At 35.1% G+C, this 19103-nt stretch overlaps 1 protein-coding gene across 1 annotated transcript in view; it reads left to right on the forward strand.

The window, feature by feature from the left end:
- CTNNA3 (catenin alpha 3) overlaps positions 1 to 19103 on the forward strand; it is a 1601461-nt gene that overhangs the window by 37111 nt on the left and 1545247 nt on the right. The window contains exon 3 of the mRNA XM_077778723.1: positions 6673 to 6865. Coding sequence (XP_077634849.1) covers positions 6673 to 6865 — 193 coding nt within the window. The remainder of the gene's footprint in view (positions 1 to 6672; positions 6866 to 19103) is intronic.

Genomic DNA, 19103 nt, shown 5'->3' on the forward strand with positions numbered 1-19103 from the left:
TTATAGCTTGAAAATGAATGATGTAAACTGTCTTTTTCTTCTTTTTGGCTGAAAAAGACAAGACTGAATATAAATATTCTAGATCACTCTGAACGGATCAGACTTCAGATAAACTATAGGAAAAGAGACTTGCTTTTCTATGATACTGGCATGGGAAATGACAAAATATCCTGCATTAAGGAATTGCTTTTTTTTTTTTNGGACGCTTAACCGACTAAGCCACCCAGGCGCCCCAAGGAATTGCTTTTAATGAAAACTACCAAGTGGTATCACTGATACTAAATTTAAGTGTGGCTTAGCTACCAGTTGTCTTTGTAACTGAACAAATCATTCAACATTATGGCTCATGGTTAAGGTCTCTAAAATCTAGAGTTTCATTCATCTTTTCATTAAGTAAACTACCACTTATTATTTTCAGTATGCTAGCTCTGGGTTTTCAAGATAAGCCAAACATGATCCCTGCCCTTATCGAGTTCATGGTAAAGCTAGGAAGGTGGTATGATAATAGCTAATTACAAAATGCTGTAATGAGTGTTATGAGAGGTACATACAAGGGCCTGCCAGGGGAGGGAGATGTTCCAGGTTGAGGATGCCAAACATTTCTTGTTCTGGGCCTAATAAGTAGTTTGTGGACAAACTTCACAAGTAGAAGATGAGAGTGAAAATTGAGTCAGAAATGAGATAATAAATAACCTCATAAACCATGTTTTAGGCTTTATCCAAACCGTGCTTTGGACTTTTATCTTATGGGCAGTCAGGAGCCATTGGAGGGTTTTTAGCTGGTACAAGATTTCAGATTTGCGTTGCAGAGAGATGGCCCTGTGGAAGTGTGGGATGGGTATGGAGATGTGATGAGGGCCAGAACTGATGCATATACTTTTTGTAATGATCGAGTAGAAGATAGGATAGTAGAAGATAGAGTAGAAATTAAGGCCATGTTTCTGTTTCACAGAGGATAGCTTGGAGGGAATGTAGGCTAGGGCAGTAATCTGGAGAGCAGCTATGAGAAGCAGTGGTTCTGGGCTGAAGAGGATGTGACAGAAACTAAAACTTTTAAAGAGACAGTTTAAAGTACCTAGAGAGGAGGATAAGAGAGAGGGAATATCCCAGATGACCTCTGGATTTCTCCCTCAGTTTAGACGTATCAGTCGCTGAGGGAAGAAATATAGATGGAGGAGGACTGGTTTTACCCCACAGTAACTTTGCACATGATTCCCTTCGCTTGGCTCTCTTACCCCCATTTGTTCTGGCAGAAAACTGTCTGTTCTTAAAGACTCTTCTTGGAAGCCCTACTTATTCCTTGTGAATGTTTGCAATCTCTCCAGCACTCTCTCTCTTTTTTATTTATAAGCCTAAGCTGTTATCATTCTGCCTGTTATATTGTGGCTAGTTGTGTTATCTTTCATCACCATACTGGAGCTTAGTCCTTTATTTTCTAAATGTCTAGGGTATTGTTTTGAAGATAATATGTTCCCAATAAGTGTTTATTGGCTTGAGATAATCTAAAAGAAGATTGTAATTGGTTAGGGGAAATGTTAAGTGTCAATTGAGTGGTATACATTTGCTGGATTTCTAGTACTTCAAACTTCCACAGTACTTTTGTTTACACAGTGAAGGTTGTTTTTGGTAAGAAATAAAGAACATTTGAAATTATCAATAACTTGAAACAGGGATCTTCTCCTTCCCAAGAGTAGATGATACCTTTTTCTTTAAAAGATCACTGGTTTTACTATAGACAGTTGTCTACAACAATTTTGTTTTTTAACCTTTACTTCCTTTCAGAACTCTGTTTGAAATTTTTAGCTACTTAACATGGTTTAAATGTCTTCTATTTTATTTCACACATTGAAATTAGCTCATAGAAACAAAAGTAGCCCTGAAGACTATTGGAAGAAGGTTAAAATTCAAAGTGTTTTAGCTAACAAATAAGAAAAGAGATGGCTGTTAACATGGACTTTTTATATTATAAAAATAGTAGAATTTAAAAAAAGTAGTTAGATTGGGAAGGAACATGATTATAGGATATAAATGTATTAACCCAAGTTGGCATTTAGAGAAGATTTTCTACAAAGCTAAGATCTGAAGTACTAAAGCCATGGTTGTACTAATGCAACAAATCGAAGTAAATTAAACCTCACACCATATTCTGCAATGCTCCTCTTATGTACCAGTGTTGCTGTATATAATGACAGTTGATGACTTGGTTCACTAAGCATCTCAATTTAATTTTCAGTATCTTTGGAGCACCCAGAGAAGCATACCAGAATTAGGAAAGATTAGAAAACCTTTTTTTTTGTACCATAAATTTTAGTATATAGGTATTACAAAACATTAAATATATACCTGGTTTTATGTAATTTTAAATGTGCAGAATTAATAAACTAGAGGATTTCTTCTTTCATATTATTTGAAGTATCTAATATAGGATATTTTAATGGAGAGCTCATTCCCATATGTACGTACGTATGAAGGTGTGTCTGTAATTTAGCTCAGATTTACAGACCAAAGAAAAGTGAGTGAACCCAAGCTCTTTAAGGGCTTGAAGTGCCAAAAATTTTTCTTTGAGAGGGACCATCTAAGGTCAGAGAAAGAGAGAATGAGGAGAGTTATGCATTAGTGACAAAAAGAAAGGTTAATAAGACATAGGCTAGGATTTACATTACAATCATCTTTGCTGTAAATTCCAACTTTTGTTTATTTTAGAGAGAGAGAGACAGATAGACAGACAAATAGACCGTGATGGGGGAGGGGAAGAGAGAGAGGGAATACAGAATCTGAAACAGCCTTAAGCCAGGACAGAACCTAGCCCACGAATGCTGAGATCCTGACCTGAGCCAAAGTTGTATGCTCAACCGACTGAGCCACGCAGGTGCCCCCAACTAATGTTTTTGTGTTGCTTATAAAAATATGACAGATTTTGACTGAAAAAGAAAATGGGGAAACAGGAATTCTTTTACAGAATAACCTGAAAACTAATTTTTACTGATATTCCCTCAACAGATGGGGAACTTTTTCAAAAAACAAATGCACTCCCAACCTTTGGTGAGAGTCTTATGTTATCCTGAGTCACAGTCACTGAAGGAAGTTGGTTAGATCCTGTAGATAAGCTGGGTAAAAGAAAAAAAAGGTTTAGTTTTCTTTTTTTCCCCCACAGGATTACCAAGCCATCTTTACTCTCTGAAATAAAATGAATCATTGAAAAGTGTCACTTGACTTTAAGTTAATCAATGTTAAATAACTATATTGGGGTATTTCAGAAGAATACATAGGTATAAATAAATGATTTATAAATGTGAATAACTTGCAGGTCGCAATTGAATTTATTTTGATGGAAGCACAATGTTCTTATACAATGTTCTTTTCACAGTTCTTTGGCATTTATTATAAAGAACAAAGCATTTCTGGAATGCTCATTTTAATTTCAAAGCTCAGGCTATTCTATGGAAAACATTTGGCTCATGGAGGATCTGAACAATAATAGAGGAATGTTCAGTGGGAAGCGTTATGAATTGTGGCACTTAAAATACATTCTGAAGGAACATTTAGACAATAATACTTATTCTTCATTTTACACAAAGATTTTAAACTAGGCAATTTGTCTTAATCTGGACAAATATCTTTTAATATTTTTAAAATTAAAAATTGTTTTAATTCTTGATATGTAAATTAGACTGATAGTAGTGAGATATTTGCCTTTTGGAGTATGTGAAAATCCATGTAATAAATGAGGCATATCATCATCTTTATTATCTATGCATGTTAAAAGCGTGTGGCCCTATTTGGCTGCTTGCAAAGCATATAGGAAGTGTTTTGTCAACTGACTTCATGACTTTTAGCACAAGGGACCCCCTTAGAGCAAGATGAAGGTAGCCCCAAAAGAATACCTCTGACAAGGATCCCATAACAGATATTCTGTATCCATGTGGGGAATGGACTAGAAAATGCACATCAAATATCAACCAATATTTGAGTGATGTTATGCATTTTGCAAGACATTTTAAATATTTAACCTTCACACAGTCTTATAGGTAACATGACCTCATTTTCCAAGAGAGGAAACAGAGGCTTGCTACAAGGCATTGCACTCTGGGTTGTGAATGCGAGAATAAAGCAAGTTAGAATAAAGCAATAGGTCTATTGGATGGAGACCATCCAAAATGGTCTACTGGATTGAAAGGGCAGACAAAAATTATTTTCATCTACATATTTCCCCATAGCTTGTAAGTTCTTTTTCAGTTCCCAGGTAAAAAACTGTGTCCAGATATACAAATAAACAAATGTGTCATGCTCCATAAGCAATAAACAAGCCAAACATTTAGGGCCTGCAGAGCAAGAAGGTTATGTATAGTCTGTTCTCAAAGATGTGGTGCATGATTGTTATAAGCCTTGGTTTTTGATGATATGTGGGATTCTAGCTTTCCATAGGAGTTTCAGGTCTTTTATTTTATTTTATTTATTTAAAAAAGTTTTTTTAATGTTTATTTATTTTTGAGAGTGAGAGAGACAGAACACAGGTGGGGGAGTGGCAGAGAGAATGGGGGACAGAATCTGAAGCAGGCTCCAGACTCTGAGTAAGCATAGAGCCTGATGCGGGTCTTGAACCCACAAACCATGAGATTATGACCTGAGCTGAAGTTGGATGCTTAACGGACTGAGCCATCCAGGTGGCCCCAGGTCTTCTATTTTAAATCCTGTAAAGAAGTGTTTTTTTCCTTCCTCTACAATGGGGATCTTCTAGCTTTGCTTATAAAAATGGTGACTGAATTTATTATTGGGATCCAAGGTTTAATTAAGAAATGGATGTTTTTTACAACATAATTTTGTATGAGGTTTTGTTTCCAAATACAGATGCTTCATTTCTATCTCTAACCACAATGAGATACCACCTCACACCTGTCACAATGGCTAAAATTAACAATTCAGGAAATAACAGATGTTGGTGAGGATGCAGAGAAAGAGGATCTCTTTTGCACTGCTGGTGGGAATGCAAACTGGTGCAGCCACTCTGGAAAACAGTATGGAGGTTCCTCAAAAAATTAAAAATAGAACTACCCTACAACCTAGAAATTGCACCATTAGTTATTTATCCAAAGGATACAAAAATACTGATTAGAAGGGGCACATGCACCCCAATGTTTATAGCAGCACCATCAACAATAGCCATATTATGGAAAGAGCCTAAATATCTATTGACTGATGAATGGATAAAACAATGTGGTATATACACACAATGGAATATTACTTGGTGACCAAAAAGAATGAAATATTGCCATTTGCAGTAAGGTGTGTGGGACTAGAGTGTATTATGCTAAGCGAAATAAATCAGTCAGAGAAAGACAAATATATTATTTCACTCTGTGGACTTTAAGAAACAAAACAAATGAATATAGGGAAAGGGAAGGAAAAATAAGATAAAAACAGAGGGGGAGGCAAACCATAAGAGCTTCTTAAATACCAAGAATAAATTGAGGGTTACTGGAAGGGAAGTGGGTGGGGGAAAGGGGCAAATGGGTGATGGGCATTAAAGAGGGCACTTGTTGGAATGAACACTAGTTGTTATATGTAAGTGATGAATCATTAAATTCTACTCCTAAAACCAATGCTCCACTATATGTTAGCTAACTTGAATTTAATTAAAAAAATNGCTCTGAGCTGGCAGTCAGCACAGAGCCCGACGCGGGGCTCGAACCTACGAACCGCGAGATCATGACCTAAGCGAAAGTCAGACGCTTAACCGACTAAGCCACCCAGGCGCCCCGAATTTAATTAAAAAATTTTTAAAAAGCCCTTCTTTTCAACTGCCCTATTCATCAAGCCATTTATATAACAAATATTTATTGAACATCTACTTTGTGCGTTGTTCTGGGTGTTGGAGAAAAAACACATTTTCTGCTTTCACGGAATTTACCTTTTAGTATTAGAAGCATGAAGTAAACATATAAACATAAAAAGTCAGACCCTGTAAGTGTTTTGAGGAAATATAAAGTGGGATGAAGGAACAGAGTGAGAGAGGGTGGGGAAGGGGTGGTCAAGAAAGGCCTCTTGATAGGTGACTTTGAATAAGACATGTTTGAGAGTTGAGTTAGAGAAGTTTAGGAGACAGGTAAGAGAGGTTACAAAGGGCCAATTATGTAATTATTTGGGTTTTGTTCCTCTGAGATAACCAGTGTTTCATATTTCAGAGTGGCTCTGTGCCCCCTCAACATTAATAATCTCTATACTCATCCTAAATAGACTAATGCTTTACTGACTTAATTATGATTATTTTACCTCCTTCTTAATGTAGGTTGCTGGCTACAAAGTGCTATAAATAATTTTATATATAAATATTTATACATACACATATAATATATACACATATATATAATATATATTGCATTGTTTCCATAGTAAAAGTTGATAAGTTTCAACCTCTGTGACTCTTCTTTCTTCCTGCCCTTCCTCTCTCCCTTCCTATCTCTTTCCTTCTTTCCTTTTTATCTTTAGTAGAAAATTCCATAGCAGCTGATAATATTGCTCTTGGTGCCTTGAGTTGACTTATGAGGACATACCAATAGTACTGGAAATAAATCGTGTTATTATGAAATACTTCCTTTTGTTTTGGGCTGTGATGTCCCAGGACTGTGTTCTCAAAGCTTGTCTAATGAGTGGCTTATGTTTTTCCAATTTTAGGTTACTACACTTGTAAATTGTCCCCAGAATCCTTCCAACAGGAAAAAAGGACGTTCAAAGAGAGCCAAAGTCCTTTTAGCTTCTGTGGAGGAAGCAACCTGGAATTTATTAGACAAAGGAGAGAAGATTGCCCAGGAAGCCACAGTTTTAAAGGAAGAGCTTACTACTGCGCTTGAGGAAGTTCGCAAAGAAAGTGAGTACTCTAGTCCTGGTCAGGAGCAAACTGTATATCCTTAGGGTGTTAGTTACGGAATTAGATTTGTGAGCGTTTTGCTGTGTTGACTTGGGTTTATTAGTCTTTTGCAGACCTCTGAAGAGCTGGCTGTGGGAGGCCAAGTGGCTTATTAGACAGCTCTAAGGTTCAGAGTATGACTCCTGGTTCTTCCGTTGAGTTGTTCAGTCCCTGCAGGCAATTTCTTCCCCTCACATGCCATAGTTTATCCATATAAGCAAAGAGAAGTGTACCCTTTTTTGTCATAGAATATAACGACATATGACTAATGAAGCTGAAGATGAGTTTGCCCATACATAAATAAATTATAAAGTTCCTTGTTAATAGTTGGAGGTATTAAATTATAGACCTGTCTACTCAGAAATACATTTATTTTTTGATATTCTGGAGGTTTGGATTTTCTAAACTTAAAAAGAAATTCTTTGCATAAACTAGACATAACTCATGTTGCTGCTGTGTGAATATGATAAAATGAAAGTGTGTATGTCACCTTTGGAGGTATTTACTTACATACAATAATACAACAATTTTCTAATGCCTGTGAGTCTCATTTGCAGACTCTTTTTAAAAGAACTGCCCTATTTATGTATCAGCTTGCTGCAAGAAACTACTTTGAGAGGATAAGAAAACTTAAATATTCCTGTTAAGCTTTGTAAAGGAGACTTGGGTGTTCAGATATTTCCCTCCCCAACATAAATGTATGAAAATCAGAAAATGTTAGTTAATGAAATAATTAAAATGAATATACTAGCTATAATAAACCTCAGGTCAAATATAGATTTATTTTTTATTTGTTATATACTTTATATATGATTTATATTTTACAGAGCCTCTTCAGAAAACATAAAGAAAACATAATGCCAAGATAATTTCAAATGAATTCATCACTCCTCCCTACCCCCTACCACTTTAGACCCTGTCCTGTTCTTCTCTGATCTGTTACCATTATCCACATAGTCACCGAGTCAGTTTAGACTCTTCATTCTCATTTTGCTTTCTCTTCCAATTAGTCTCTAAGTTCAACAAATTCTGTTTCTTTTTGTCTCTCAGATTTTTCTCTCTTTTTCATTACTAATGTTCTCTCCTGAATTCAGGATTACAGCATTAGCCTTACCTTATACCAAAGCCAAATAAATCTTTTAAAGAGGAAAATATACTCATTTTACTTCCCTGCTTAATTGAAATACGTTTGAAGCTTCTGAAGGATTGGGGTATTGTTTTTCTGGATAAAGTTCAGGCTTGTAAACCTAGCTTACACAGCATTGCATGATTTGGCTTCTATCATTCTCTCCCTTTTCATGTCCTGATTCTGTCCCCCTCTCCAGCTTTCTTCCAAACAAGAATTTGAAGTGTTTTGAATGGTACATGTTGCCTCATTCCTCTGTACCTCTGTTATCAGCTATTCTTTTCACCTTGGTTACCCCTTTCATTCAGCCAATTCTTATTTATTGCAACAAAGCTCAACCCAGGTCTTTTTCAGGAAGTGTGTACTAAACTTGTGATGTTCATTTAGATATCCCTCTTCTATGTTCCCACAGACTCTGACATCTCTCTTTAATAGGATTTACTACCCCATGCACCAAATGTTACTTTACTTGTTCAGTAAATTTTGACTCTTAATTCGTGAAGGTGGCAAATACCACCTCTTATATGATGAGCAGTACCTGACACATAACCTGATGTTTGTTAAATAAATAAAAAATGATTTTATTTTTGCTTTTATGACAAATTATCTCTCATGCTTTTTTTTTTTTTAAAGTTTATTTATTTTGAGAGAAAGAAAGAGAGAGCATGGGCATATGCACAGAAGCGAGCAGGAGAGAGGCAGAGAGGAATAGAGAGAACGAATCCCAAGCAAGCTTTGTGCAGAGCCTGATGCTGGGCTTGATTTCTCAACTGTGAGATCATGACCTGAATTGAAATCAATAGTCAGACACCCTCTCTGACTGAGCTATCCAAGCATCCCTCATAGATATGATTTCTTTCCTGAGTGTTTTGGAGGAATATGAATGCTATTCTGGTATTGTTTTTCTCAGATAATGAGATCTATTTGACAATATAGTTTTTGTAAACCACCTCACAATAACTGCGTAAGACCTTGGTCATTCTCAGCAGGAAAGAATAAAAGCATTAATTGCCATGAAATGGTATATTTTTTTTAAAAAGTAAGTTACCAGTTTTTGGCTCAATAAAAGTAAATTACTTTAAAGAGAAAGTCTTAAAGAGAAGTATGTGTGGATTCTAGGATTATGCAGTATATCCTTCCCTGTGTTCTATTATAATGTGTGAAATCATATTATCATGTGATAGATATGGCATATGTGGTGTACACAACAAATGCATTTGGTTAAAGATCACCCAGTGCTTTATACTCTTATTTTTTTTTTGACAAACTGCCAAATTGAACTGCTGCCACTTGAGTGTGGGAGGAAAGCAGTGAAATGGCAAATGGTTCTGGAATTTGGGGAAAAGCCAATGCTTATCCTATGGATAGCAGAGACAGTAACAGTGAGAACACTGTTCCGAAAAATTTGGAAGGAATTTTAGCTCATTGGTGAAGTTGAAGTATCAGGAGAACAAATTCTGATTCCAGTACCTCTCTGATACTAGAAACACATTTTAGTTTCCTGCTTTTTTAAAAGGGTTTTGTCCGGTGGCATAATGAAGAGCAAATAATAAGTTTAAAATATTTGGGAAAGTAAAAAAAAATAATAGATGTAGGGGATATTTTTATTTAAATATTTGTTGACTTATTTTCAAAAAGAATTTTGAGACTAATTTAGAAAATGTCTTCTATTAAAGACAGTGTAATTTATGTATTACAACAGGATTCTGTTTTATTCTGTTTAACTAACTTTAGTGGCTTTAGTTAGAGACTTGAAGTGGTAAATAATGTGGACATTTGATTACATAAAGAATTTGTCTATGGAAGATGGGATATGGATAGACTAGGGAAGGATGGTGAAAGGAAATGTCATGTGTGAGTAGAACTGTAGAGATCCAGCAAAGGTGGCCCACATAGTGATTATTTTTTGCTCGTGATTTTACAGCTTACCCCTATACTTACATCCATACCATGGCAAAGTATTAAACCCAGTATTTTGTTTTAATAGTTTTAGAATATCATGTAACAATTAGCTAGGAATTATCTAAACTTTTTAATAATGTTTGGATTACATGTTTTGCCTATAGCATATATGCTACCTTCGTATAACCTCTGCTCCCTTCAATGTACAGACATTGTTTCTATAGCCTCTACTCCCCTACAATGTATAAACATTGTTTCTAAGTCACACAATTGGCTATATTTAAAGTCTTTTAAATGATGAGAATAAGATCAATACAGAAAAGTGCATGGGGTGCCTGGGTGGCTCAGTCAGTTAAGCATCCAACTTCGGCTCAGGTCATGATCTCACGGTTCGTGGGTTCGAGCCCCGCGTCGGGCTCTGCGCTGACAGCTAGCTCAGAGCCTGGAGCCTGTTTCAGATTCTGTGTCTCCCTCTCTCTCTCACCCTCCCCTGTTCATGCTGTCTCTCTCTCTCTCTCAGAAATAAATAAAACATAAAAAAAGAAAAAAAGAAAAGTGCATACGTTATCATGAACAACTCAACACAGTTTCACATTGTACATACACTAATATAATCTGCACCCAGATCAAGAAATAGAAACTTACCAGAATCCTAGAATCTTTGTGTCTCCTACTACTTACTACTTCTTCACCTCAAAGGTAACCATTATCCTGGTTATCACATAGGTTAGTGTTTTGCTTCTTTTTGAACTTTACATAAGTGGGATCATATAGTATGTTATCTCTTGAGTTTGGCCTCTTTTTGCTCAATGTTATGTTTGTGAGACCTCATCATATAGTAGTCCATTCATTTCCTTGATGAATAGATTATAATTTATTTATTCATGTTACATAGATGGACAACTGAGTTTTTTCAGTTTTTGGGCTTAAAGAACATTGTTGCTGTGTACATATTTGTGCATATTTGGTGCATGACTGTAGATATTCCTGCTGGGTTACACTTAGGATGAAATTGCTGGGTCATAAGGCATATACTCAGCTTTAATAGATTTTACCAAAGTTTTCCAAAGTGGATTTTCTAATTGGCGCTCTTATCAGTAATGTATAAGAATTCCAGTTGCTCTACATTCTTATTAACTTGGAGTTAGTGTCAGTGATTTTTATTGAAGTATATGTAGTGTTTTTTCATTGTAGTTTTAATTTGTATTTCTCTGATGAGTTTTTGTGGGCTCTAGATAATGAGTTTTTATTAGTTGTGGATATGAAAAGCATCTTATCTCTTTTCATTATATCAGCATTTTTGATATTCAGAAGTAATTTTGATAAATTCCAATAAATTATTCCGTACCTTTATGGATAGAATTTTTTCTGTTCTGTTAAAAAATTTTGTCTACTGCAAGTCAAGAAGATATTCTTATATGTAGTTATATATAGGCTTTATTGTTTTACCATTAGGAATGGTGTGAGCTGGGGTCAAGATTCTTTTTTTTTCTTTTTTTCATATGGGAATTCAATTGATCCGGTATTATATAGATGTATATGGAAGTTTAATTGTTTCAGTATAGTTATTTAAAAAATTACTCTTTCCCAAATGAATTACTTTTGCACCTTTGTTGAAAATCAGTTGAGCATATCTGTGTGAATCTACTTAGGAACGCTGCCCTGTTTCATTGATTTGTGTATCTATCCTTACACCAATAACACATTGTCTTGATTACTGTACCTCAGAGTAAATATTAAAATAAAAATTATCTTGATTTTGTAATTCTAGTGGAAATATAAAGAGACATTCAACTTCATTAGTGATCAGAGATATGCAAATGAGGTCCCATTTTATACAATTCAATTGGCAGAAATTAAAAAGTCTGATTAAAAAGACTTTGAAGTAACAGAACCATTTATTGCTTGTAAAATTGGGACAACCCACTTTGAAAAACTGTTTGGATATGTCATTTTTGTTAAATGGCAATATATATGGACTGAAATCAATTATATTTATGGCATTGTTAGTGTATAGAAATGCAGTTGACTTTTTTAGATTGGTACTTGTTCAGGTATTATCTCTGAAATGAAACATTAGTATAGTTATTTTTAAAAAGAAGGAAACATTTGCCACATGCAAACACACATGGCCTGTTTCCTTGGAATCCCTTATGATAGTAAGACTATGGTACTTTATTTGGCTTATGTGAGAAACTAATTTTACAAAAGTAATATGATACAGTATACAGCATTTACCGTTCATATGTGAAATAGCAAAGAACAGGGAATTGCAATGTGTGTGTGTGTGTGTGTGTAGATATAGAAATAGAAATATATGTATCTGTATGTATATGTATTCTTTCTATTCATAAACATTATTTAGTTTGCTGTTTGGTAAAGAAGGTAACTAGTGACCTGGGTTTAGCAAATGTCTTAAAGATCTGTCAGTTAAATTTAAGGCTGTAGAGGAAACTTGAAATTTATTTTAAATATAACTTAGTGGTATTGTGAGATCCCTACAGAGGGTAGGCTTCTTAATTATCCTGGCTTTAGCTTTTGCCTTGGGCAAGCAAAAAAAAAAAAAAAAAAAAAAATTAGATGGAACTATAGATTTGAATTACAATTGAAAAAAAGATATTCTTTTGTGTTTTCATCAATGCTTTCATTAATAAAAAGGAATAGGACAAAAATCATGTGGAATATTAACTAAACCTGGTTCAGAGTTTGTCCTAATCTCAAATGAAATATGGGCATGGGGCACCTGGGTGGCTCAGTTGGTTGAGTGTTTGACTCTTAATTTCTGTTCAGGTCATGATCCCAGAGGATTGTGGGATTGAGCCCCATGTGCTGAGCATGGAGCCTGCTTAAGATTCTCTCTCTCTCTCTCTCTCTCTCTCTTCCTCCTCCTCCTTCTCCCTCTCCCTCCCTTTACCCCTCTCCCCTGCTTTCACTCTTTCTCTCTCTTTCTAAAAAATATGGGCTTACTATGAGAGAGTAAGGTTGTAGAAACAAAGTAAATAATCTATTTCATTGAGATATTATTAAGAGATATTATTAAGAAGAGATGGTTACAAAAGAAACCATATTGAGACTCTTTAGACTCTTATGCCCTTTCTCTGTTCATTTGTAAACATTTATTAAGTGCCTTATTTTTACCTATTTTGGGTAAATATTTGGTATCTGTATTTGGTTTTATTTTGGGCTCTAAGAGTATAGAGATAAATAAGATGTGCCCTAGGTATTAATAGTCTACTGGGTAAATAGAACATGTAAACAGTTGTAATAATGTCTGATAAATGCCATTGTAATGATATGTCTCAGAGACTGTGGAAGCACATATGAAGGAGCAATAAAAAAGTGCTTCTAAACTTCCATTTTCCTTTATTTTATCATTAAATAGGGAAAGAGGAATCTCTCCCATATGAGTACAGGTGGATATGTATATAATTTATAGGAAGATGTGTTCTTTGTTTAGCTTGTCTTTTCTCATAGAGTTGCATTTCTTTCTGTTTTATTTTTAAAAATTTAAATATTTATTGAAACTTATTGAAACTTTTGTATAGGCCAGGCTCTGTTCTAAGGCCAGGCTCTGTTCGAAGTCAACTATAGACAAGGCTTTCCCTTTTAGTGGGAAGACAGGTAGTAAACAAGTAAATGACTTAATCTTAAAGGGTATCAGATTCTTTTTCCCTTGAAAACTTAAACATAGTATTAATAGTTTTCTCATGCAAACACTCACTGCTTTATCTTAATACATACTCATTTTTAGATTCCTAGTTGAAATATTGTTGACCTTGAACAATGCAGAAGTTAGGGATGCTGACCCTCATGCAGTCAAAAACTCATATATAACTTTTTTTTTTAAATATAAAACATCAGTGGATATTTTATTTTATTTTATTTTATTTTTTTTACAAATAGTTTATTGTCAAATTAGTTTCCACATAATACTCAATGAAAACTTTTGACTTCCCCAGCACTTAGCTACTAACACCTTACTGTTGACCAGAAGCCTTACTGATAACATAAACCATTGATTAACACATATTTTATATGTTATGTGTATCATATACTATATTCTTACAATAAAGTAAACTAGAGAAAGCAAAGTGTTACTAAGAATATTGTAGGGAAGAGAAAATATCTTAAAGTACTGTACTGTATTTATAAAAAAAATCCACATGTAAGTGGACCAATGCAGTTCAAACCTTTGTTGTTCAAAGGTCAGTTGTAAAATAAATAAAAAGTATGGTTTCCTTAATGTATAAAGGGATAATTAATTTGAGATTTCAAGAGTGTTCAGAAAAAGATTAAAGTTCACCATTTTTGTATACAACATTTTGCCTACACAGGTGTAGCATAGCACTAACCCATATACTTTGGTATGAATTATCTGGAATGTGCAGTTTAGTACCAACGGCCTTGGCAGTTATTACTACCAGAGCCAGCAGTTGGAAACATGTACCATAGTCTTCATGTTGATGTATGTTAAGTGGAAAACGGCTTGCAAATTTGTTGGAATCCTGCCTCTGCTAAAATACTTCCCCATCTATTTTTAATTGTGAGCCTCCACCAAGGCTTCTATGAGCCAATTGGAGGGCTAAGAAGATTAATGAGGAGATTTCAGAATCCACTAGGGCCCTCTAACTATAGCTTTCCTTCCCAAATATGGGGCTATGGAATTTTATACTAAAATAAATGCTATGCTATCTAGTCTATTAATGCAGGAGCCTCCCAACTTTATATTTGTAAAATTTAGGCCAGCAGCAGCTGACAGCTTGCCTCAGTTTGTATGGTTTATGAGTATTTCTAGCAGGATAGGTGATATGGCTAGTGACTAGGGAGGGACTGTCCCTTCCCTGGTGAGAAATAAATGTTTTTATTGAAAAATGCACATGTTTGTTATGTGTATAATATATGTATTCATGGTATTTAAACAATTTATCCCTCTTTGTACCTTTTTATAGTTCTTCATTATAATGATTTCCAACACCCTAGGTTTATAGACTTTTCCCAGTGGGAATTAGAGATCAAGACTTACTATCATCCATATTAGTCAGAGAAAACGATTACTTCTGGAAACGATTATTCCTGGAAAATGGTATCTTGGAAGTGTAATTAATCTTTCTATCAGTATACTTGGGTACCTAAACAACAAATGCCATTATAGAATTTCCAATACTGAACCTTTAAAATGTTACCTATTGCCTCCCTGATTATTTAGTCTATTTTTTATTTTTGTATAGGGGAAAAATTGTGTCCTACAAAAAATAGAGATTTAAATTTTTCTGGTGTCATTTTTAGGTCAGCTGTGTTGAAAGATCTTATCTTTTGAAGCTCAACTGTATTGAAAATTTCTTTATAAAAGAAAATAGCAGTTAATTTTTAGTTAATTGTCCCTAAGGAGCAGGTCAGCTCCATCTTCTCTGCTCAACAACATTGCAGTTAGGACTTAGATAAAATGTTTGGTATTTACCACCAATTACTCACAGCCTATATATGGTTTCAAAGGCAACAGCTGTTGCCTCATTATTTCCATCTATTGCTATGTTGATGTTGTGTATATTTAACTGTTATTATATCTCAAAAGTGTTCTTAGATAAGCATAAAGTCACAAATACAATAATCTTTCTACCAAATACATTGTGTTTGAGGAGATGCAGTTCATTCTTCATTTGAAAGGGGATGATGAACTCTTGTTCTAACACATTTTAACATGCATGCATGGTGTCTTGTAGCTGGCAGAATGTTTATGGAAACACTTCTATTGAAGACTGATGAGCTAATTAGCTACATTGCTTGTAAACTACTAATTGCTGGAACACACTCAACATGGCATCCCTTAGTGTTCACTTGAAAAATCTGCAGCAGACTTTTCTTATAGTGCATTTGATATTCTCAGCAAACTCTTCAGTGTTGCCCATCTTGAAGTGTTGTGTGGGCATTTGCGAAGTACTTGATGTGTATGTGCAGCTGTCTCATTTTCAGTCACCTGATAAGTTGGACCTATGACATATAGACAAGCTGATTTGAGAAAAGAATTGCAATATCTGTTTTGAAAGTAAGAGGTATTCTGTAAGTCACATACCATTTACTCTGATGTATAATTCAGAGGTAAGAGTAAAGATTTAACACATATTAACAAATTTATTTGTAAGTGAGGAGCCCTAAAGCTAAAATATGAACTGAGTCTGAAATCAAAGGTGTGATGCATAGATTATCCATTACTTTGTTTTCCTTCATGGCTAAAGAGATGGCACTACTCTGTAATCATTTAATAAGTATGTGCAAAGGTAACAGAGTAGGTGATCTGAAATATATCATTATAGATGCTTAGTCTGAACATTATTATTTTGTGGCATATTTTAGTGTTAAAGAGGGCATTAAGCTGTTGGCAATTTCTCTTCATCAGGAACAACAATTATTAGAATTTCTGTCCTTGATTCTTTCTTCTCATCTCCTTTTCTGGTTTTAAAGAAAGTCTTGTTCTTTTTTAGTCTTTAAAAGTTTTCAGTCTTTACTTGGATCTTGGTATATCTCTTCTCTTCTTTTGAGGGACATTTCTTCTATAATTATCTTTTCTTTTTCTAGCCTGTTCATTCATATGCCTTTTCACTGGTTCGTTGATCACACATACTAGCTCGTCCATGCTTGACAATTGGCAAATGAAAATTCCATTTCCTGATGAACCTAGTGGGTATCATGCTAAGTGAAAAAAGTCACTGAGAAAGGCAAATGCTATATGATTTCATTCATATGTGAAATCTAAAAAACAAAACAAATGAGTAAACTAACAAACAAAAAGGAGAATCAGATCTATAAATACAGAGAACAAACTGATGATTGCCAAAGGGATGGGGGAGAGGAATGAGCTAAATGGGTGACAAGAGTGGGAGATACAGACTTCTAGATATAGAATGAATAAGTCATGGGAGGGGTGCCCTGATGGCTCTGTTGGTTAAGTTTCCAACTTTGGCTCAGACCATGATCTCACAGTTCATGTGTTCAAGCCCCGCATTGGGCTCTGTGCTGACAGCTCTGAGCTGGGAGCCTGCTTTGGATTCTGTGTCTCCCTCTCTCTCTGCCCCTCCTCTGCTCATTCTGTCTCTCAAAATTGAATAAACATTAAAAAATTAAAAAATGAATCATGGGAATAAAAGGCACATCCTAGAGAATATAGTCAATGATGTTGTAATAACATTGTAAGGTGACAGATGTGATAAGCTAGCATAGCATAACGTATGTTGAGTCACTATGTTGTACACCTGAGACTAATGTAATGTAATGTGTCAACCATACTCAAAAAACTTCAATTTCCTTTAGTATACTCTTTTAAATTTTTTCATTTATTTATTTTTGAGAGAGAGAGAGAGAGAGTGAGTGCGCTCATGAACATGTGAGCAGGGAAGCGGCAGAGAGAGAGAGAGAGAGAGAGATTTCAAAGCAGGCTCCCTGCTGTCAGTGCAGAGCCCAATGTGGGCTCAATCCCACCAACCATGAGATCATGACCTGAGCCAAAATCAAGAGTTGGACACTTAACCGACTGAGCCACCCAGGTGCCCCAGTCCATTCTCTTCTTAAACTGTGAATCCTGTTTCACCTTTTCTGTTCTTCTTTGGTCTATTTGTTGTTTTCCCCTTCATTTCAGGATGTTATACAGTAAATTTTCTTATTCTCTACACCTTCCTTCTCTTTCCTCATTCACATTCTCTTGTCTCCTATGATTTTCATTCTTGAGAATGTTTGATGCCTAACATAGAAGTTGAAATGCTACTTCCTTCTTCCCCAGTGAGAAGTGATATACACTGTAGTCAACACTGCTCTGACCATTTAGTAGGTAGTTCCACTTAGCTATTTTAGTATTACCTTACATTTATGTATAAACTGAACTCAACATCTTCTTTCACAAGCCCTTTACAAACTTTTATATCTCTGGTATCATCTGACTTGAACTGTCACCACCTTTGAGACAGTTGTTTATTTTCTTCTTTCTAAAATACTCTGTTTCCTTGAATAATAGAGAACCATGCAGTTCTCATTTTCCCTCTTTATCTTTTTGTCTACTTCCTCTCTAGCTCCTTTTTGGTTCATCTTTTTCTAAATGTGCATATAATGTTGGAAATTCTCAAAGCCTGAGCATTGCATAGAATGCATGGAAAGCAAATGTGAAACCATTTTGTAATGAAAGATTTGTAGTAGACCTTGGAGATCCTTGAATAGCAAGATAAGAATGCTGGAGCATAGAAGGAAATTTTTGAGTCAAGACTGACAGGACTAGGTCCGTGCTTTAGGAAGATTTATCTGGCATTATTATATAGAAGATAGAGAGGTTACATCTTCATGTTGCCTTCTAGTGAAGATAAAAAGACAACTGTAATAATATTAGTGTTTATGTGTCTTGACATAATGTATATAAAGCATTGATCATAGTAGTGGGCAGAGATGTTAATCCTCACTGTACCTCTGTGAAGTAGCTACTATTGTTATTTTTATTGTGTAGTTGAGGAGAGTTGAATCTAGAAAGAACATATGACTTGCCTGAGGTCACCCAGTTAGTTGTCAGAGTTGGGACTCCTTTCATGACGCTATATTTAATAAGTACTTGTTGACTGTTTGGTAATTGTATATAGCCATTTCCCTTTGTTTCCACTGTCATTTAATATATGTTAGTCTTATCCCACCAACTTTCTTCGGAATTGCTTGAGAATGATGCTCTAGGGCAGCCTCAAGCTGTGCTCTTTGGAAACTAGTGTTCCTGGAGATGCTAAGAGCTCTTCTGTGAGAAAAAGCAGTTAAATAAATTTATAGAACTCTGGATTAAAAATTTTAAACGGGGTTCCTTACCAGAGAATTTCTCAGTTAATGCATTTAAAATGCTAAGTTGTATTACAAATCTCCAAGAGGGGAATTGGTTATAATCTATATTGATAGGTTGGTTTCCCTAGAAGTAGCACCTAAGATAAGGGTTCTTGTACAGATGATTTACAGAAGGAGTCCTGTGTGAAACCTATGAGGAGTTGAAGGAATCAGAATAGGGTGGGGAAGACGCTGAGCAAAACTGAGCTAAAGCTGTACTGAAGTATGGCAAATATTAGCCCAAGGTAGCTACTGACCACTTGAAAATTGGCTGAAGATCTGAACTGTAAATTTGACTTAATTATAGTTTAAAACTTAAAGGAACAGATACTT

This window comes from Crocuta crocuta, unplaced genomic scaffold, assembly GCF_008692635.1.
Source record: "Crocuta crocuta isolate KB4526 unplaced genomic scaffold, BGI_CrCroc_1.0 scaffold167, whole genome shotgun sequence".
In the NCBI taxonomy this organism is placed as follows: Eukaryota; Metazoa; Chordata; class Mammalia; order Carnivora; family Hyaenidae; genus Crocuta; species Crocuta crocuta.